The sequence below is a fragment of the Trifolium pratense genome, linkage group LG2 (assembly GCF_020283565.1).
Source record: "Trifolium pratense cultivar HEN17-A07 linkage group LG2, ARS_RC_1.1, whole genome shotgun sequence".
NCBI classification, from domain to species: domain Eukaryota; kingdom Viridiplantae; phylum Streptophyta; class Magnoliopsida; order Fabales; family Fabaceae; genus Trifolium; species Trifolium pratense.
This window is the reverse complement of record NC_060060.1, coordinates 57,148,036-57,170,637: the sequence shown is the minus strand read 5'-3', so window position 1 is coordinate 57,170,637 and position 22,602 is coordinate 57,148,036. Positions and strand designations below refer to the sequence as shown.

General features: G+C 33.5%; 1 protein-coding gene and 1 pseudogene across 1 annotated transcript; one reads left to right on the top strand and one right to left on the bottom strand.

Annotated features, from left to right (window-relative positions):
* The first annotated feature begins 1,109 nt into the window (after positions 1–1,109).
* On the top strand, positions 1,110–11,720 carry LOC123910013. The gene is made up of 12 exons (XM_045961035.1): positions 1,110–1,233; positions 1,414–1,689; positions 1,781–1,855; positions 2,051–2,109; positions 2,221–2,356; positions 3,975–4,071; positions 4,185–4,251; positions 4,687–4,785; positions 4,928–5,017; positions 5,439–5,593; positions 10,810–10,911; positions 11,279–11,720. The coding sequence occupies exons 2-12, from the start codon at positions 1,437–1,439 to the stop codon at positions 11,424–11,426; spliced, it is 1,281 nt and encodes a 426-aa protein (XP_045816991.1). The 5' UTR covers positions 1,110–1,233; positions 1,414–1,436; the 3' UTR covers positions 11,427–11,720.
* A 6,846-nt stretch (positions 11,721–18,566) lies between these two features.
* Positions 18,567–20,470, bottom strand: LOC123905102 (annotated as a pseudogene).
* Positions 20,471–22,602: the final 2,132 nt, after the last annotated feature.

The window sequence follows — 22,602 nt, the reverse complement described above, 5'->3', positions numbered from 1 at the left end:
CTATTTTACAAGTTCCACGATTTTGGTCCCTCTATTTTAAAATTAAACATTCTTGCCCCTCTATTTTGGTCCTCTATTTTCCTACCCGTTGATTAAAAAATGGGGTGGGGGACCAAAAGTGAAAAAAATCATGGATCTTGTAAAATAAAGGACTAAAAATGTAATTAAACCCTTAATTTTTTTATTTTGTTTGTGAAGCTGCCAAAAGGCAAGTTGTTTCATGAATTGGCACACCAAAGAGATAAATAAATTGTGTTTCTCCAATTGTTGCTTGTTTAGTTCTTTTGGATTTCTTTTTGGATACCCTTTCCTCAATATTGTCCTTCTTTGCTGAATTTCATCTCTTTTCTTCATGAAATATACAATCTATAAACTTATTACTTCTTTTTTTGTTGACAAATCTATAAACTTATTACTTGAAGCCACTAAGTGTTGTTATAACCGTGTAAGCATTGGTTTAATAATTTATTGAACTTTTTTTTCTTGTCTTGTTGGCATAATTAATTAATTAATTAAACATTGACACGGACATCACTTGTCATATCTCATGCTGTTCTTGTGATGTTATTTCTTTTTATCTCTATTTTTTAAATTTTCTTTTTTAAATTTAAGTCCCAACCTGTGAATTTTATGTGCAGAAAAATCCATAACTTTTGACTTGACTAGTCAACAACCAAGGCAAAGGACAAGGTTTGTTTGTTAAATGGTGCTTAATTTTACATATTAGATTAAGGTTATGGTTGGATTGTCTTATTTGTTTTATTATGTATTGATATAAACACTACTGACTCTGCTTGAGAGAGCTTATGAAAACATCGTCTGACATCTCCATAAATTGGGTTGGGGTCAGTTATGACATCAAGTAGTTTCAGCTTCCCTTCCAATCGCATTTGCGGGGGATCGAACAGTGATTCTCCCTACCAAGTCCAGCGTCAATCACTGGTGAATCAGATTATTATATAGCTTTTTAGCTTATGAAGGAGTGGATGAACAAGAGACAATCATTAATGCTGATGATGACAAGAGCCCAATAAAGGGTATAAAAATAATGCTAATGAATAAAATATTTGTTTGTTTTTATTATAAAGTAATGATGTGGAGAATGGAGGGTGCCATTACAAGTTAAATGTAATGCTTCTCGTGAGTAACCTAATACCACTTTTTGTTGGTTGGCAACTTGACATTTAATTAGTCATGTTAGTGCTCTTTTAGTCTTAATCTCTTAGTTTCCATGTAAGTGTTCTTTAAAATCACAATACTTCAACAAAATGAATAAACATGTATAAGTGATTGAGATTAATTTTATTGTTAAGTTTACATAACTTGATGTTAGAGTTAATAGTGATTCATTATATCATTTGAAATAGAGATTCTTGGAGTGATTTATTGTAACTTATTTGTATCTGCATTTAGAAGGTATAGTAAGATTTTCAGACATGGGATGCATAGGGTCAACTCCAAAGGATTCTTGTGGAAATAGAAGGCGGCCAGGGAGTATCGGAGAAGTTTCAGTATATGTTCCTGGTTTAAGAATTCCGAAACCTGTTGATTTTATTCAATCACTTGGTGATTATTTATCGAAGAATTTAATTGAACGGCTATCTGCTCTTAGAACGCGTATAGTTGTAATAGCTAGCCAAGAAGGTCCAACAATTACAAGAACAAAAAGAAAAAGTGTTACTCAACATGGTTAGTTTTTTAAGCAAAAGTAAAATTATTTTATGATAATTAAGTTTGGTCAGTTTATTGATGCATTGGTGTCGTTTGATTTCGTCTTCAGGTGGTTCGACGCTGGCTACTCTTCTGCAGGCTCTTGAAGATTACTTGCCGGTTCTTCTGGGATTAGTTAAAGACGGTAAAGTTTGTTTTAGTCCATGAGTATTTAGTACATGATGTATGCATATGTTATTTTTTTATCAGTAAGAATCGAACTGAGTACCTCGAGATTTACTTGCACACTCTGCACACCAACCACTTGCGCTAGATTCCTGTGGTTGATGTATGCTCTTTTTAAGACAAGTGTTGATTATTAACTATATTTATGGTGTAGGAAGCCATTTACAATACAAAGTACAATTTGTTTGGATGAATCAAGAGGATGATAAAGAGGTAGGTAACTTCTTAATTTCATAAATGTTTATGGATTTAATTTGGAAGGTACCTTGTATATCGAAGAATGCTGATCAATTTTCTCCGACTACTTTTGAGCACTCTTTACAGGAAACAACCATGTCTAATGCTTGGTATGAGGTGTTGTCGGTTTTGCATTTGATGGCAATGTTACTACTGTCACGGGCTAATTTGTTGCTGCTTCCAAGATCATCCAGTGATGGTCATCAGCAGAAAGTATCGGACGGTAAGTACTAAGTAATACCGCGAAATATATGTTGACATTTTTTTAGATAAACTAGGAGAAAAAGACCACAAAACCTGAAACTTCAATGTTATTACCTGAAGCAAGCTCCATTTGAATCAGTGAATCCTGATGAGTTTGATTCTCAAACTGCATCTCATGGTGTAAATGTTCATCATGATGATCCTCTTGCTGAGGTTGTTCCTCATGCTTCATTTCTCAAGTTCCCGAGTTCACGATCATCATTCTGCATATTATGATTATCATGGTTATCATTTTGCATCTCACACGGTCATCATTCTACTCATGATTACCATTGTTATCATTCTCCAAGCCTCGTTTACGGTTGGATCTTCTTTGGTGTGCTTAGGATCATTATTATTTTTTCCAATCTGAGGGTGCAGTTTTTTACAGTTAACAACTGAATGCCTAATTGTCTCACAATGAATGCAATAAGAGGGTAGTCGTTCATAAACACCTTAAACATAGAAAGCATATCCCTCTCTTTCCACCATTATTTCATCAAAGTCCTACCTGATAAATCCATATCAATAGGAATCCTTGCATAATGGCCAAAAAACTGTTCTTGGTTGCATTGCATCATCCAAGGATAATGGTGTACCAATGGCACTGCCTATTTCAAACAATGTTTTAAGTCGCCAATATTCCTGTGGCAAATCCACGATATGAATCCAAACCTGAACATGAGGTTGCAGCTGCCACACGGTATTGAAACCGGAGGACCATTTGGATAAGCATAGATTCCATGCACCAACAGACCAAGCCTTCCTCTTGTCTTCAGTTGAGGAGAATTGAAAATCAAAGAAACCTCTTCCAAGAGAAATCAACTTCCATTGACTTAAAGGTTTCCAAAGAGACACGAGTTTTAGCTTCAAGATCCTTTGCTGTGAGTGGTTTATCATCTTTTCTCGTGATCAATCTTCCATGCATCCTTCAATACCATGAATGTATTCATCTTGAGAAATTTCGATGCTCAAGGAATCACCATTCACATAGGCTATGGCGTGAGCTGAATATCATAAGAATCTGCGAGAGCTTGTGAGAAAGATCGAGATTGAGGAGTGAAATCCGGCAGAGGAGAACCAAGGAATTTCACATGCAACTATGCACCATGCATACAAAGCAGGTGTCTGATCTGGTGCTGAAACAATACCAAGACAGACGCAGAAAAATGAAATCGCAGCAATGATTGTTGAATAATCGATTCAAGTTGAGAAATATGCAAAGATTTAACTGGTGCAGACAGAATTGTAATTTCAACATAACAAACTTGATCGAACGCAAAGTTGAATAAAGTGATCGAACGCAATTGCATTATCCACAAACTGGTGCAATGCTCATGCTTTTATGGGTGCGAATACGTGCAACAATCAAGCTAGGAGAACCTCTTGTTCAAAATTGTGTTGCTTTACACTAGAAATAATCTTGTTTCTTCTGTATGTGTGCACGTACATTTTAATGACTAGTAATTACTAATTTGTCACAATAGTCAAATTAAACTGAAAAAAAAAAAAGTTTATAGGTTCTTTGTCTTTTTTTTTCCTTCCATTTTTGTCCAAATCCAATTATATGAAGTTCAGCTTTTGGTATCTGCTAACAGAAAACAGACGAACTTCTATTGATATCTTCTTAAAGGCTTCTGGATATCTTGATTGTGCTGTCAAACATGTTCTTCCACAGCTACCTGCAGAACTCAGGTTTGTACATTATCTAATCTATGCAACGAATTGATCGTCACATTTTTTGTTTTGTTGAATCTAAACAATTTTCTTCATTTCTTTGATGTGTATTACTTTGGTTTTGATTTTAGGAGAAACTTACCAGTTGACCTAGCAGAAGGAGTTCTCCGAGCACAATCTCTACAAGCGTTAGGACAGGTATTGATGTTTCTTTTATCCGGACTCATCAAGTGTACGTCATTTGTCTTATTTCTCCTCGATGGATATAGCTAACGTGTTTCTCTAACGAGCAGAATTTGTTTAGTTATTCTTCTCACAGAGTTAGTTTGAGTACGCCGACTGTTGATTTAGCATTGCTAGGGAGTATAATAATGCATCTATCGTAATATCATGCGCATGTTTTCCATGGAGATAAAAAATTGTTACCTCAACACTGAAAACATTGAATATTGACATTGCATTCTTTGTCCACCATAAAATTTTCTCAATGCTGTGATTCGAAAAAATTAGTTTGTATGGTGAATCTTTCACTAGGAAAAGATGAATATATTTAATGTTTAGATACTAGATACTGATAATCTTGTTCACATCCATTTTCGATGTTTATTTATTAGCTTTTAATTACTTTTCTAGGGTGTAGATATACAACTCGGAATGGCGATTGATAGTGCTAAAGCAACTCTTGCAGTGAAGCGTAGACTTGCATGCGAGATGTTGAAATGTTGGCAACAGGTGACTTGGTTCCCCTTGGACCTGGATTGTATTATTATGTCCTTAGACATGTTTTTTCTTTTCTATAAGCTGATTTTATGTGTTTAACATGTGTGCATTTTCTGTTACATACATTTCCTTGATTACACTTTTGGTTTTATAGGCTCAAGATAACATTATGAACCTTCCGCTATCAAATGGTTGGGGCGAAAAACATCACCTTCTTGTCAAATGGAAATATGTTGAAGCTAAGGTATATGCTTTTCCCCTCCGTTATTTACATCTTGGTATTCGGTTATTATGTCTTCTGCATATAGTAGTATTATTACAGACAAAATTTTCTGAATTATTGATTTTCTACTGCAAATAAATTCAGATGAAAGTATAAATAATCTATTTTCCTCTACATTTACAACCGTCCTAAAGGGATTTGAATACTACCGCTTAAGGTTATAAAGCCAGACTCTTACTACTGAATTGACACCTCATGGACTACATCTGCGATTTTAAATACGGAGTTTATGTGTCAAATTGCGAAGTTGAGGGGATTGAATCTTACTGTAAATTTAGCATATTCATACGTAATTCAGGAATGAGTATAAGAGAGGGATTCAACAAAAGCAAGTTATATGAATGATGTTGTGAAAATGTTTGTTGTAATGGTATGTTACCAGGCTGCAGCATATTATTATCATGGTTTGATTCTTGATGAGGGAAATACAGAGAAGTCTCATGGGATGGCAGTAGCTGCTTTGCAAGCAGCAGATGAATATTTCAAAGAAAGCAAGAAATTGTGTGACGCATTCAACACGTCTCCTCCATTGTCAAGGTTATCTATTGTCTTCCCCTTTACACACTTCTATGACATGATTTGTCTTCAGAAAACAGGTTTTTACTTTCTGCTAACTGCGCGAATGTGGATGACAAAAGTAGGGGATAATAATGAACCTGAAATGCAAATGAAATCTATGTGATTGTGTTGTGCATGTAAAAATACTAAACTATAATACCATTTTTTTCCATTATGTAATACTTTAGTTTACTATGAATCAAGTTTCTAGTTAAGCAATATTGGAAAAATTGGACTCTAGCATGGCTTAAACAATAGCCTAATTTGGATTAGTAGCACAAATTTTATGCCAATGTCGATCCTTAATGATTTATAATCAATAATTTGAGTCCATAACTCCATAGTATAGAGAATACATATATTTGGCATTGGCATATGAAGTTCTTTTGCCTATAGTAAATGAAGTGCATTCTGTTAAGAATGATAACCATACATAAAGAAAGACAATTTGATTTAGGGTTTCAATACAATGAACAAAACTTGAAGAGTAAAGGTTACAATAGAGTATAAATATTAGATACTAGAAAAGACTAAACTACCCTTACCAATACAAGATATAATAAAAACATAAATAATTAATATCTAACATCTCCCCTCAAACTCACGATGCATTAACAGGTAGCATCGAGAGTTTGTCAATCAATAAACGAAAACGTTTAGTGGAAAGCGTTTTCGTAAACAAGTCAGCAATCTGCAAGGAGGATGAGACAAACGGTAGAGTAATCGTTCTCTGCTGAAGATGATGACGAGTGAAATGGCAATCAATCTCAATATGCTTTGTGCGTTCATGAAATACCGAGTTGTGGGCAATTTGAATGACACTCTTATTATCACAATACATGGGAGTTGGTTCAGAAAGAGGAATACCCATATCAGAAAGTAACCAACGCAACCAAACTATTTCAGTAGTAGTGGATGCCATAGCACGATACTCGGCTTCTGTAGAGGAGCGAGAGACAATATCTTGTTTCTTACTCTTCCAAGAAATAAGAGAGTCTCCAAGAAAAATACAAAAACCGGTGGTAGACTTACGATCAGTTGGGTCACCAGCCCAATCAGCGTCAGAATAAGCACGTAACTCCAATGCAGAGGATGAGGGAAATAGAATGCTCTGAAACTGTGTCCCTCGAAGATAGCGAAGAATGCGAAGAACGGCAGCCCAATGAACTGTAGTGGGAGAGACAACAAACTGACTAACAACATGAACAACATACGCAATATCAGGTCTGGTAATTGTAAGGTACACCAGACTGCCAACCAAAGTACGATACAAAGTGGGATTTGGTAAAGGAACACCATCAGAGGGAGCATATTTCACATTCAACTCAAGAGGACTATCTACTGTTCTTGTATCCGAAAGATGAGCTTGTTCAAGAATGTTTGCAATGTACTTGGATTGAGAGAGGAGGTAGCCTCTAGGAGAGTATGCAACTTCAAGACCCAAGAAGTAACGAAGAGAACCTAAGTCTTTCATCTCAAACTGTTTGGCTAACTGTAATTTCAAATCAACAATCCCATCAACATCATCACCTGTAATAACCATATCATCAACATATAATGAGAGTAAAATACGACCATGAGAAGTGGTTCTAACAAACAAAGCCGAATCATAATCACTAGAGCGGAAGCCAAGAGATGTAATCACAGTGCTAAACTTCTCAAACCAAGCTCGTGGAGCTTGTTTCAAACCATATAGGGCCTTCTTCAACTTACACACTTCCCCCTGATTATGAGAAACACCTGGTGGAGGTACCATATAAACTTCCTCGTGAAGATCACCATTAAGAAATGCATTTTTAACATCCATTTGAGAAATATGCCACTGACGAACAGATGCAACTGCAATAAGAGTACGAATAGTTGTCATCTTGGCTACTGGAGCAAATGTTTCTTCATAATCCATACCATATTGTTGAGAAAATCCCTTAGCAACAAGGCGTGCTTTGTAGCGCTCAACTGACCCATCAGACTTAGTTTTGATTTTGTATACCCAACGAGACCCAATAGCATGTTTTCCAAGAGGAAGAGGTACTAATTCCCAAGTATCTGTCTTGTGCAAAGCAGAAAGTTCTTCTGTCATTGCCTGCTGCCAGAGTGGATCAAGTATAGCCTCTTCATAAGAAGATGGCTCAGACAAACTGTGGATAGAAGTTAGAAAAGAAGCAAAAGAAGCAGAGTAAGTGGGATAGACAAAATCAGGTAACTGAGTAGACTTACGGTCACGAGAGGGATAACGAGGAGGAGGCGGCGGATCAACAGTCGTAGGAGGTTGTTGGGTAGCCGTGGGGACAAGGGGGATATCAATATCTGGAGTAGCAGTAGTACCATCCCTGCAACTCTCAAAATTACAATCACTAGAAACATTATTATCAAGACCAAAAGGATCAATCTTAGTCAGTTCAGACCTACTAGAATCATGTGAATCAGAGGAAAGAGAAAAAAATGGTATGTGCTCAAGAAACACAACATGACGAGATACATACAATTTTTTACTTGAGGGGTCATAACAACGATAACCCTTCTGACCAGCCCCATAACCAAGAAAAACACATATTGTAGAACGAGGAGACAATTTATCACGTTCCACGTGTGGACGAAGAACAAAGCAAGTAGAACCAAATTAATACCTTCAAAGAAGAATAATCAGGACAAGAACCATACAATTTTTCAAAGGGAGACAAACCTGAGGTGACAGATGATGGAATTCTATTAATGGCATGAACGACAGTTAAAATTGCTTCGCCCCAAAACTCTTTTGGAACAGAAGCAGACAACAAAAGGGAACGAGCAGTCTCCACAATATGACGATGTTTTCTTTCAGCAACACCGTTTTGTTGAGGAGTATCAGTACATGAAGTCTGGTGAATAGTACCATCAAAAGCAAGTAACTCGGAGAATTTATTAGAAGTATATTCACCACCTAAATCACAACGAAAGCACTTTATAACAGCATTGTGTTGAGTCTTAACCATAGCACGAAACATATGATAAATTTCAAAAAACTCAGAACGATTTTTCATAAGATAAACCCAACAATAACGAGTACAATCATCAATAAAAGAAACATAATATCTAGATCCACCTTTGGTAAGAACCGGCGATGGACCCCATACATCAGAGTGAACTAAGTCAAAAGGTGCTTTGGATATAGAAACACTTTTATTAAAGGGCAAAGCAGAAAATTTGGCAAGTTTGCAACCACAACAATCAGAAATATCACTAATTTGCATCTTTCATAAAGCTCCAGTAGAGGCTAAGTATTTTAATCTAGATGCAGAAACATGACCAAGACGAGAATGCCACAAATAAAAGTTAGAAGATGATAAATTTAAACGAAAAGATGATAAATCAATATCAGAAGTAGAAACTGAGGCTGCAGTATCAGGAACTCTCAGCTCATCCAGAACATAAAGTCCCCCATGTCTACGTCCTGTCCCAATCAACTTCCCAGATTGCCGATCCTGCACATGACAATGAGTGGAAGAAAACATAACAGAGTAACCAGAATCACACAATTGACTAACAGAAGCAAGACTCAAAGTGAGATTAAGAATATAATAAACATCAGAAAGAAACAAATTAGATGTAGACACTGACCCAATTCCTCCTAATGGCATAGGAGTGCCATCGGCAGTCATGACTGACATAGGTGATGTAGGATTTAAAGACAAAAAAGACTTATAATCATATGACATATGATGTGATGCTCCAGAATCAAGAACCCATATGGAAGATGTACCTGACAAATTAGACGGGGTCAAACCTTTAATAGAGGAGACAGACGTGGCATGAGGCTGAGTGGCGAGAAACTTTTGGAATTGCTCAGCAAGATCAAACACTCGTGAAGTAGTCTCATGTGGGTATACATGACCAATACTAGAGCCAATGGGAGAAGGAGCGGCAGCAACAACATTAGCCATAACAAACAATCGGAGTAACAAAGTAAGTGGTAGCCTATCAGCGGAAGACAAATTTCAGAAGCACCAATCACCAAATCAATAGACAGAACTCCAACAACAAAGCTCGTAATAAAACAAAAGTGTACCAAATAATCCCCAAACTGCCGTTAAAAATAACAAGCCAAAATGTGCCGAAAAATCACAACCACAATGTGCCAAAATACAAACTGTATGCTTGCAACAAGCAAGAAATAAACCCAATGATATAAGATCCTATAAAGTATAAACACCATTCACGTGGCAGCGGCAGCACACAAATAGGAATATCAATCCTATTAATTCCTTCAAAGTATATAAGTATATGATTTCCCAAATTCAAAGTGGGTAGAAAATCAATGCCAATTCAAGGATTCAAAGAATTTAAAATTGAACAAATGGAAAGAATTGAATAGATGAGATTGCAACACCAAAGAATAAACTCAAATGCCAAATTGATTCAAGAAACCCCAAATTTTACTAAATCAAAACCGATTTTTTTTTTCTTTTTTCATAAAACCAACTAACCATATCATTCTCCCTTTCTTTGCTGTGTTTCTTCAAATTGATGAGTGGAAAGAACCATGCTCTATGATACCATGTTAAGAATGATAACCATACATAAGAGAAAGACAATTTGATTTAGGGTTTCAATACAATGAACAAAACTTGAAGAGTAAAGGTTACAATAGAGTATAAATATTAGATACTAGAAAAAGACTAAACTACCCTTACCAATACAAGATATAATAAAAACATAAATAATTAATATCTAAATACCATAATGACTTTATTAATCTTCCGGTTGTCAGAGAAGAGATGAGGTCTTAATAATCCAGAGCTCAGTGGGAGACAAGTAAACTCTAGCCAAAATTTGTTCCAGCTATAGACCGAATTTGGCTGGAACAATCTTTGACTAGACTTTGCTTAGTTATTCTAGGACTAGTGCAAAAAACACTTGTTAAGTCGGTTAAAAATGACTTTTAAGTTGATTCTGGACCTGACTTAATATTAGTGACTTAAAGAAGTTTTAAGTTTTTAAGTCATATTTTAAACCGACTTAAGAAATACTTATTATATCAGTTCAATTTTGATCGGGAAATATCCTTATTCCTCTCTTCTACAATAGCTCTTAACAGTTTTTGAAAAGAATTTATAAGTCAGAATTCATCGAGAATTATTGTTTCAATGATTTGATATACTACCAATGCTGGTCTTGTGCTGTATTATAGCCCCATCTAACTTGTAATCATCATGCAGAAATCCACCACTTTGGGGGACCATGAAGTATCTCTCTGAAAAAATTCCTAAGGATACTTCAAGCAAGGTGCGAATAAATCGCGATCTATACACTCACGAAAGGTAAATACTCCAGTGTTCATGAGTAACTTGTTTCTTAAATAGCAATTGGTTAATCATTCTTGTAGTTAACGAAAAAAGAGTAAACAACCATTTTAGTCTTCAATTGTTTGAGGCACGGTCACATTAGTCTTTTGAATGTATCCAAATAAATAAATAAAACCTAAATGTGTGTATAGTTAGTCCCCAAATGTGTCTTCCACTAGTCACTTTGGTCGATAAACAAAAGAGACACTTAAGAATGTGTTTGTAAATTTGATGCATAGTGACAACATTTTACTCATTTAGGGTTCAAAATGACTATTTACTCGAAAATTAAAGAAGTGAGAGGAATAACGAAAACAAATGTTATAATTTAATTTAATTTCAGGATCATGGAGACAGCTCCAACATTGCCTGAATTTTCCTTGGCATTGAAACCAGATGAATATCAACTTCCACAAGTGGACTCTTCTTGGAGAACAGAGAACATTAAAGTGACACAAACTCATTCTAATCATCTTAATGGTGACAAATGATAAAATACTTAGAATTTGCCAATTCTCAAAGAATTGTTATCTTGTTTGAAAGGTGCAACTCAAAGAAGGGTGTTTTTTACATTTTGGTCAATAGGAAAAATAAATTAGTTTTTTTTTTTCCTATCTGTACTTTTCTTCTATTTTTTATTATACTTTAATATATTGATTTTTTTCTTCTTCTCTTAATCCACATAATTGAAAGAGATATTGCAAATAGTGCTTCCAATGGCTTTGAATGAAAACTTGTCCCTCAGGGAACACAATATATTTAGGTTTCAATGGATTCAGCAAAAGAGTAATAATATTTGTGTCCTCTAATTATTTGTTTTACAATAGTCTTTTAAGATTGAATTAGCATTGTTTCTTAGAAAAATTTATGGAGAATACGAAGGAAGCAAGTATTGAAATTATTTCTTGGAACCCACTTGGGGTTGGTCGAGTGGTGTTGGCTTGGGTCCTTGGAGTATGCTCCTCTCAAGGTCTCAGGTTCGATTCCCACTGGTGCCAATTTCGGTGGGCTAAGTTCATACAGAGCAAAAAAAAAACTCTGGCTTTAAAAATGGCCCCCGTAAGTGGGCGGTGGGATTGGTCCCCTTGGATTAGTCGGTCCTAAGACCGGATACCAAGTTTAAAAAAAAAAATTATTTCTTGGAATTTGTGTGTTTTTATTTTTAAGCATTAAATTTCTTATATTATTTTAAATGCAGAATTTTTATATTAGGATACGAATACAAATGTTAGAAAACTCACCGTTGGATCGAAAATTTATATCATATAGATCATCCATACAAATTTTAAAAAAAAATTAAATCATTTGATGTGTTATTGAGACCTATCAAGATTAACGGTTTACGATTTTTTTATTGAATACCGTTAATCTTGGTAGGTTTCAATAATACATAAGATGATTTTCAAATTTTTAAAAAATTTATATAAATGATCTATATAATATAAACTTTTAATCCAACGATGGATTTTATAAAATTCATATTTATTATAGGATTATTGATAAGTGATGCACCGTCAACTATTTCATGATAGAACTCGCCCATTTTATAGAGATTAGAGGCCGTTTGTTATAGCTTAATTTAGAAAAAAAATCATTTTTTTAATAAAAATAATCACTTTTAATTATTTTGCATCTGTTTGTTATAAATTTTTAAAATAATCAAAAGCTAAAAATAATCAGAAAATAGCTAAAAATAAAAAGCTCCTAAAAATAATTTATAAAATAATAGATTTTTTTTAGAGGAAAAAAAAAAAATTATTTATAATTAAAAAAAAATCAGTTTTATAGATCCAACAATCCAAGATATTTTTATCCATCCTAGAACAGATTGCCTGCAGTAAATTATTCCCTCAAGTTTAATCTCAACCTCATCCTGGATGTTAGTAACAAACAACTCAGGACTCTTCAGTCTTCATTCCAATTCCAACGCAACACAACACTAACTGTCGTTGTTTTCAAGGTACGCTACTGTTGCTTTTGTTTTCATTGGTCGCTTCCCCTTTTCAACAAACTCAATAAGAATGATAAACTCTCTCAATTGCATCACCAACACATCACTACTTTCAGAAAAATGGATTAGGTGCAGTTGAAATTTTGGTGCAGTCACTTTATAATCGTTTAATCATGATCGGATTTTAAATAAATGTAGTCAATAAATAAGCTTTTAAATTATGACTGTCCGATCTTGATCGGACGGCTACAAGTAGCCCGACTGCATGACTAAATCAAAAAAACGAATGCATGCAATCCAGGTTCTTGTCCCTACTTTCAGTTGAATCAAGTTAGTTACAGGACTTTGATCAGTGGTTTATGTAAAGTTGGACAAACCAGAGCAGCCCTACAGTTGCTGAGACGAGTTGAAGGAAAACTGGTTCCGCCTAATTTGATAATATACAACACGATTATTGATAGTATGTGCAAGGATAAACTTATTAGTCATGCTTTTGATTTATATTTTGAAATGACTGCTAAGAAAGTTTTTCCCGATGTTTTTACTTACAATGCTTTAATTAATGGCTTTTGCATCATTTGTTTAATAAAATGATATTTGAAAACATCAACCATAGTATTTATACCTTTAGTATATTGGTTGATGCATTTAGTAAGGAAGAAAGAGTGAAAGAAGCTAAAAATATGTTTGCTATGATGATCAGAAAAGGTCTTAAACCTAATGTTGTTACTTATAACTCTTTAGGGCCTGTTTGGTGCACAGGATAAGAAGACATGATATGATAATACTATCATATTCTGTTTAAATCCGTTGTTTGATGCACAAATAGGAAAGAATAAGTTAAACCTATCACTAATCCTATCCTGTTGGCTCTTTGTTATTTTAATCCTTAGTTTTAGGTGGGTTAGCAACCTGATAGCACAAACTTAGTGCGCGTATTTTCTATTTCACAAGAGACTCTCTTTCGACTCCCATATTCTATAAATAGCCTCTTCTCTCCCAATTATTTTTCCTTTCGCTGCAACCACTCCAAATTTGTTTTCATTCTTTGCAACTGACTCCACCTTCTTCTGTCCCAATAATTCCCATCGATGTGCTTCCCTCATCTCTGATTTCCCCTAATTTTGTATTTCAGTTCCTAAATATGTGCTTTGTTGATTGAAATAAATTGTTTGCTTTATGGATCAAATTGAAGCAATCGTGATTCTGTATCCATTGAAAAATAATGGTTTATGTTCATCAGTTCTTGATTATGAAACAATTATGAATATTTTTTTTCTATAAAATTATTAAATTCTTTTTGATTATTGAAAAAACCAAGTGTACCAAACATATAATAAGATAAAATAATGATATCCTTTTATAATAAAATAAAATCATATCATTTTTTTTATCATCTGTGCACCAAACACATGATATGATAAGTGTTTATCCTATCATATTCTTATCCAACTTCTTATCCTATCCCATTTCTATCTTATCATGCGCACCAAACGGACCGTTAATGGATGGATATTGCTTACTTAAAGAAATTAACAAGGCCAATGGTATATTCAACAGTATGGCTCAGATGGCAGTGGCTCCTGATGTTCATAACTACAATATCATGATTAATGGATTTTGTAAGATTAAAATGGTAGATGAAGCCATGAATCTCTTCAATGAAATGCATTGCAGAAAAATTATACCTGATGTGGTAACTTACAATTCCCTTATTGATGGTTTTTGCAAATCAGGAAGAATCTCATATGCTTTGGAGCCAGGGCTGACATGTGTGGCCACACCAGCCTAGCCCAAATATTTTTTAAAAATAATAATAATTTTATAAATAATTTTAAATTATTCTGTACACATATTCATGCAAATATTGATGTAAATATTAGTTTAGAGTTTATTATTAATGATTGTAAGTCTCTCGATACATATTAGTTTAAATATTAGTGCAAATATTAGTTTATAGTCCACTATTAATGATTTCAATTCTTTAGTTATACATAGTGTATTATTTTAAGTTATATACTTTAATTGTATAATAATCAACTTTAACTTTGTTTGTGAAAAATACTTGAATTCGTAGTATTGAGTAAAATTAACGATTGTGGCATATAAATATGAAATGACATAAAACAATAGGTTTAATTATGGGTAAACTTGGAATAAAAATTAATAAGTTATAAGCTAATTGAATTAGTTTATAAAAGTAAACTATAAGCTAGTAAAATTTTGGGTCTATATATTTTGGTCCAAGTAGAATCTTGAGATGTGTCAAACAATATAGTAATATGTATGATTTCACATATATTCAATTATTTATAGTTGTTTCTTTTTTTCGAATAGAATTTTTGTGCTTTTCTAGATATAATATGTTAGTTTGTTAATTTTATTTTTTCAATAGAAATTTTCTGAATTGTTGGTTTGTTATATGTTATTCGTTGTTTAACTGAATTATTAAGATAACGATGAATTTTTTCAATAATGCCTTAAAAATTTAGCCACACCGAAAATTAATGTCTGGATCCGCCCCGTTTGAATCCGCCCCTGTTTGGAGCTTGTCAATGAGATGCATGATAGAGGTCAACCACCTGATATAATTAGTTATCGTTCTATATTAGATGCTTTATGCAAAAATCACCCTGTTGACAAGGCAATTGCTTTATTAACAAAAATTAAAGATATGGGTATTCAACCAGACATGTCATATAATATTCTTATTGATGGATTGTGTAAAAGTGGAAGACTAATGGATGCACAGAAAGTTTATTTTTAGCAAAAAATGCAGGTCATGGTTAATACCCATAAAAAATAAAGGCAAATGCTAAATAGTGTCCCCGGGGCACTCTTTAAGCCCTTAAATAGTAAGCTTTTTATAGAATTTTTATCGGAATGCGTAAAGTCAACGCATTGGAAATTGTAGTATTTAACTTTTTGAATAAAAAGTTTCTTTAAATGGAATGCTTAAAGAGTGCCCCGGGGGCACTCGTTAGCAAGACCCAAAAATAAATACGGGCACAAAGGTTCTTACCAATGTGGGTATGTAATTAGGGATGAGTACAATTTTGTTTAAACAGTAGGTATGAGATGAGTAATATAGTATTCTACTCATGCTTATAAAAAAAACCCATATCCTACCCATTGCATATATCATAAATTCTCATAGACTCTGTTTGGCAAAAATAGCTTATGACCAATAAGCTAGCTGATAGCTTATGGTTGACGGCTGATAGCTTCTTGCTGATAAGCTGATTGAAGTATTTTGTTGGGTTTTTGTATGATGGCTATATTTTGCAAAAACATCTTTTAGCCAAGTGTTGAGACATATGTGCATACATCAAGTGTTGAGACAGATGTACGTACACATTGGAACAACACCTGTGTGTCTGACTGTGCGCCAGCTGGTTTTATTATTTTACATTCAATCTTTCGAAGATTTGATTGAAGAATTATTTCGTGGTTTCTTACACAACAAGGCGCACGTGGTCTATTGTTTCTGAAGGCAGCCGAACCCTAGTTCTATTTTCTAAAGGAATAAAATAACTTTTAGAAAATATAATATTTGTTTCAAAAATATATCTTGTGAAGATTGCTGCAGAAAATATAAAAGATTTATTTCAAATAAATCTTTGTGCTTCAAGAAGATTTAATTTTAAAATATATTTACAACAAATATATTTATGGGAGGAATATTTGATGCAAAGAAAGATTTGGTAAAAATATATATTTTGCATCTAGAAGATTTCTTGGAGCTGAAGCATTGTGAAAAGCCCATGAGGCTCTGCTATTTAAAGGGTGCTGCTAACCCTGTTTTATACACCGAAACTGGAAGCAAAAATAGAATAGCAAAGATGTAGTCTTTTAAGGGTTTCGTGTCTTTAAGCCACTCTCTAGGAGAGTTGGTATAACGTGAACCACTCGGGCTGTGAGATGGTCACTATGTCCTCACTCAGAAACCTGTTGGTAATGAGTTGAGAATTGTACTTGGAGGAAGCTTTAAAGCAACTCCAAATTGTGAACTTAGTTGTTGGCTAGGTGTTAATGTCATTGAAGTGTGTCTTCATCTTTGTCAAGGAGAGTGTCTCCATTCTGTTGTTAATGAAATCCTTGCTGGTTGTAAGGTTGAGGGGAGTGAGACGGGGTCTCATATCTAGGAGTTCCTAGGTATAAGTTGCATTGGGTAGGGATTAAGTGAGGAGTTGTAAACGGGGGAGTTTAGCTCTGAATTAATACTGCTGATAGTGAATTTCCTCCTGGATTGGTATCCCCCAGATTAGGCTGTTAGGCTGAACTGTGTTAACAATTATGTGTGTTGTTTATGCTTTTCAGTATCTGTTTTTAATACTCTGCTTTATTGTTCTCTCTGTTAAGACAAGTGTTACGATAAGTGTCTGAACATCATGGACAACACTTGTCTACTGTGTACCAGAATTTCATATTTGGTAAAATCAGCAGTTCAACTGACTGATAAATATAAAATGACATAAAAGAACATCTTTAATTAAATAATTTTTTTTATCAAATTAATACTATTTAAGATACTTATAATTTAATATTTTAAGTTTATTTTATTTTTTTTAGTACAATATTTTAGTTTATTAATTCAATAAATATATCTTTCAAATATTATTATTAAACTAATTTTTATATGCTTAATTTTTTTTTAAAAAAAAATATTTTCATTTCAGCTGATATATTTTATGAAAAAATAACAACAAAATATATTCACAATATAATATAATGGTTAATTATAGTAAGGTACGTTGTTTTAAAAAAAAATTATAGTAAGGTACGTACCTATGAATTGATAAAAAAAATAATATGCTTTAGGCTTCATATTTGAAAATATATAATAAGACAACATTAAAACATACTATATACATGTGATTTTAAAAGAAGCAACGTCTTTTTTTTTTACAGTTAAAAGAAGCAACGTTAAAACATGTATTTACTTGTTTTATTTTAAATTCTAATGATAATAAATTATAAATGGTAAATGTTGATTTTAGTTAAAATAATAAGGGTAAAAGAGGGAGAAAAAATGAAAAGCTGGAAGTTATAAGCTCAGAAGTTACTTGAAATAGCTTCTGAAAAAAAACTATAAGTCAGTAAAATAAGCTAAAAGCTCTTTCTGAAAAGACTGTTACCAAATAGGTCTTTTAGCTTATAAGCTCTAAGATAAAAGCTAAAAGCTAATTTTTTCGACTCACCAAACTCATAGTTGCCAAAAGATTTATCTTACAAAAGACATTTATTACAAGAAACTTTGTGAATTATTAAAAGGGAGTGTTCACGGGTCGGATTGGCCCGATTTTAACCAAGCCCGTTACCCGACTCGATAAAAGTTAATTGAGTTGGACCGGATGTAAAATTTATATTTTTTAAGTCAAATTAATTCAAACTGATCAAATCGCTTGATCGAAGATCTTTATGCTAAAACGACATTTAAAAATGAATGGAATGAGTCCCGAGTTCTTGGATTGGTGTGGTTTTTTTGTTTTCTAAAATGGATTTGGTTATTAATATTGGATATGATTTTGTTAATGGTGTGGTTAAAGATACTTGGAATTTTTTCACACCCCTACTCAGGGACGGATCCAGGAATTTATAATACGGGGGGCCGAAATAATTAAATAATAAATATTAAATAAATTATAATTGTAATATAACTTAAATATACTCACATTGTTTATCTAAAGCGTACACGTCATTCCTCCATATCATAAAATTCATCAATAATTGAATCCGTATCAAACTTTTCAGCAATTTTTCTCTCGCTGTAAGTAATCACAGAATTAGCTAGAAATTCATCTTCCATCTTGTTTCTCAGCCTATTTTTCACAATCTTCATAGCAGAAAATGATCTCTCGCTTGTAGCAGTTGAAACAGGAAGAGTTAATATCAAACGAATTAAACGATCAATCAAATGATAAGTCAAGTTCTTCCTTGTTTTCACCAATCCTTGACAGAGCTCAGATATTGTTGATAGATTTTTTAATTCAGAATGTAAAGGAACATCAAGTTCAAAGTGTTGAACTTGTATTTTAAGATGAAACTTCTCTTGTTCAGTAAAATCACCAGGATAAAATTTCATAGCCAACTCACAAATTTTCTCCACATTGAATGATTTGTAATGATCTCTTGGATCCAAAGATGTACTCAAAGTAATTAATTCCACCATATTATCACAAAATCGACAATTAAGCTCCTGTAATTGAGTGTCAAGTGTAGCAAATAGCAATGAACAAATTAATTCGATAATAATGTTCAACTGTAATATTTGGACGAGCCCGACCTCTTTTAGGAACATATAAGACATTCATATCAGGACAGTCTTTTAGAGCAAGTTGTAGCCGATGGGCAAGACAATGAATATAATATGCATAAGGACAGTCTTTTAAGAATAATGCCTGCAACCCATTCCACTCACCACGCATATTGCTAGCTCCATCATATCCTTGACCACGAAGATTTTGAACATCAAGACAATGACGAGAAAGAACACCTAAAATTGCTTCCTTCAATGTTAAAGAACAAGTGTCAGGAACATGAATGAGATCAAAAACTCTCTCTTGAACATACCCATCTTTATCCACATATCTCAAAACTACAGCCATTTGTTCCCTTTTGGATTCATCTCTAGCTTCATCAATTATATGACCAAATTTGGAATCACCGATCTCTTCACATATTGTAGCACGAACCCTTCTAGCAAAAATTGACAATGTTTGTTTCTGAATATTAGGTGCGATATATTGAGCATTCTTTGGAGCATTTCCAAGAACAACCTTATCAATATTTGGATCACAAGAAGCCATAAGCTTTATTAGCTCAATAAAATTTCCTCTATTGAATGAGTCAACCCTTTCATTATCACCCCTAAAAGAACATGCTTGAAATGTGAGCCATCGAACCGCTATAATAGAAATCTTTAGCTGTAAGCGATTGCTTGCAATAATTTCAGCACTTTGTCTATCTAATACTTTCTCAATATATGCTGAGATTGGTCTAGTAAATCATCACAAAATTTCAAACACTTTCTATGCAACGAATTAGGACCAACTCCTTCATGAGATAAAAATGCACATTTCTTTCCATCATTGACTATTTTCCAATTTCTAAATCCCACTTCTACAAAAGCATTTCTTCCATCATTTCTATTACCATGATTGTCATTGAACAAGTAGCAAGGTAAACAAAATACAGCATCCTTGTGAGGTGAATATTCTAACCAACTGGAAAATTTTTTGAACCAAGAAGCTTGAAAGTATCGTCGATGATTACCAAAACTAGAAGATGGAAATATCAAATTAGTAGGCTAATCTCACAATTGCAAAACATTAGGTTCAGATAATGAGAACTAACTTAATTACGTTGAGAAAATTAAGGCTAATTTTGTGAGATTTGGAATTAATTGTTATAATTACTAAAACAAAAACAAACAAAAAGTTTGGGTGGGTGCAGATTCTACAATTATTTTGCCAGACGGTGGTTAATTATCAAATATCATACATCATATGTGTATATATATATAAGTATATGGAAGAAAAAAAATATGTCAAGAGGGGGGCCTCAGCCCATACTTGCCCTCATGTCTCCGTCCCTGCCCTACTAGCAATTACACTCACTTTTGGTACTAGTCCCTATACATTTTTTTTGTTGGCTTTTGATCCTTGCAATTTGGAAATGTTTTGCTTTTGGTCCCAATCTCGGGTAAATTCTGGGCAACAACCGGTCGTAAATTCGATGATTCCGACAACGGAAGATGCTCAAACGGTGACTGCGATTCCGGCAAAATCAACCGCAACGAAAGGCGCTCCCCCGGTTACTACGAGGTTAGTCTCGTCGATGGTTACAATATTCTAGTGATCATGGAAACCAACGACGATTCGGGTTCAAGTGAGGCTACTAGTTGTGGACATATTTTAACTAAAGTTGTCCATCTGGTTTATGTTCTTGCTGTGCGTTCTTCATCTGTTAGCCTCAGCTTATAATTTTTTAGTTTTTTTTTTTGACAAATTATAATTTTTTTAGTTAAATAAAACAATAATATATAAATAACAAATTAAATAATACAGCAATGGTAAAAGTAAAAAAAAAAAAGAGTCTTTTTGGTGTGCCACCAGCCCACCACACCAAAAAGACTTGACATATTCATCTGTTTCCAAGTTGCAAGGATGAAAAGTCTAAAATAAATTTAGAGCGACTAATATCAAAAGTGAGTGTAATTGCAGGGACTATTGATATATCAATGGTCTTTCCTCCTTACAACCTTAATTATAAGCAAATTCCACTTTTTACATTCATTGAATAATCAACGGCCTTAATTGAGTCTAGATATAAATCTAAAAAGTAAATTTTGCTTATAATTAAAATTGGATGAAATATTATTTTAGACAACTTGTGTAGAAAATAAAAAGTTATATCCCATAATTCAGTGGGGACAAGAATCTTTAGTTTTGTCCAATCCCTTGTCCAATCTTATAAATAAATCGTTTTAAAATGAAAAGCGAAGTTGAGTTGACTTTGTCAAAACCCTTACTCCCTCCCCTTCATCTACCTCGAACTAATGGGCTTAATTAGTATATATTGGTGGGTGTGGTTATGGTGCATAAGCCCAAACTTATGCACCATGCATAAACTTGTTTCCTACACCCACCATATTTGCTTCCTACACCAAAAGTCAACCAAAAGTCAGCCCAAGCCCAAAATTAGGCAATCCATTACTCGCGCGCCCCCCATATACTACCTCATTACTTGCGCGTCCCCCATTTGCTTAGCGCACCCCCCAGGTTTTTTTTCACTTTTTTTCTCTAGATTTCTTGTGAGCCCCCCAATTTTTTTTCCTCCCCTAGATTTTTAGCGCGTCCCCAATTTTTTTCCCTCCTCCAAACTTCTAGCGCCCCCCCCCAAAATTTCTAGCGCGCCCCCCGTTTCCAATTAAATAATAACCTTTGTTCCTTTGAAGTATATATTATAAAAATTCATTTTTAATTAATTTTCGTCATACACCCCCTCGAAGCCCAACATAATAACGAATGGTTCATGTATATATAAAGCATACTTGTCAAACATACAATTTAATTTTAAGTTTTATCAATCATAATCACAATATAAATAAAATCTCATACATTAATTACATATATATATATATATATATATATATATATATATATATATATATATCGATTTTTCTTTACAATAAAGAAATGATCGAATCCAATATCTCATGCATACTATCCAAATTTTTTTCAACTAAACTAACCCTAATTGCTTTATATGATTTTTTGCTTTATGTAGCATGATTTTGTAAAATGGTTATGTGATGTTTTACTTAATAACAATGGTTTTAGTGTATAACATCTTGGCACTAATGCCCATATGAAACCATTTAACTAAAATAATGATTTCAGTGTATAACGCTATGAAACCATTTAACTAGACTAATGGTTTCAGTGTATAACATCTTGAAACCAAATAACAAGACCAATGGTTTCAGTGTATAACAGTATGAAACTATTTAACTAGACAAATGGTTTCAGTGTATAATATCTTGAAACCAATTAACAAGACTAATGGTTTCAGTAATAATCAATATTTAAACAATTAAACCATACTTATGGTTTCAGTAATAATCAATATTTAAAATCATTAAACTATTTAGTGTAAAACCATTTTACAATACAAATTGTTTCGGTGTATAACTATATGAAACAATTTAACCA

Excerpts from the sequence above, each read along its gene's own strand:
- LOC123910013 (XM_045961035.1), top strand. The coding sequence starts at position 1,437 with ATGGGATGCATAGGGTCAACTCCAAAGGATTCTTGTGGAAATAGAAGG. Across the intron at positions 2,110-2,220 it reads ATCAAGAGGATGATAAAGAG|GAAACAACCATGTCTAATGC; the intron begins GTAGGTAACTTC and ends CACTCTTTACAG. Across the intron at positions 4,072-4,184 it reads CAGCTACCTGCAGAACTCAG|GAGAAACTTACCAGTTGACC; the intron begins GTTTGTACATTA and ends TTTTGATTTTAG.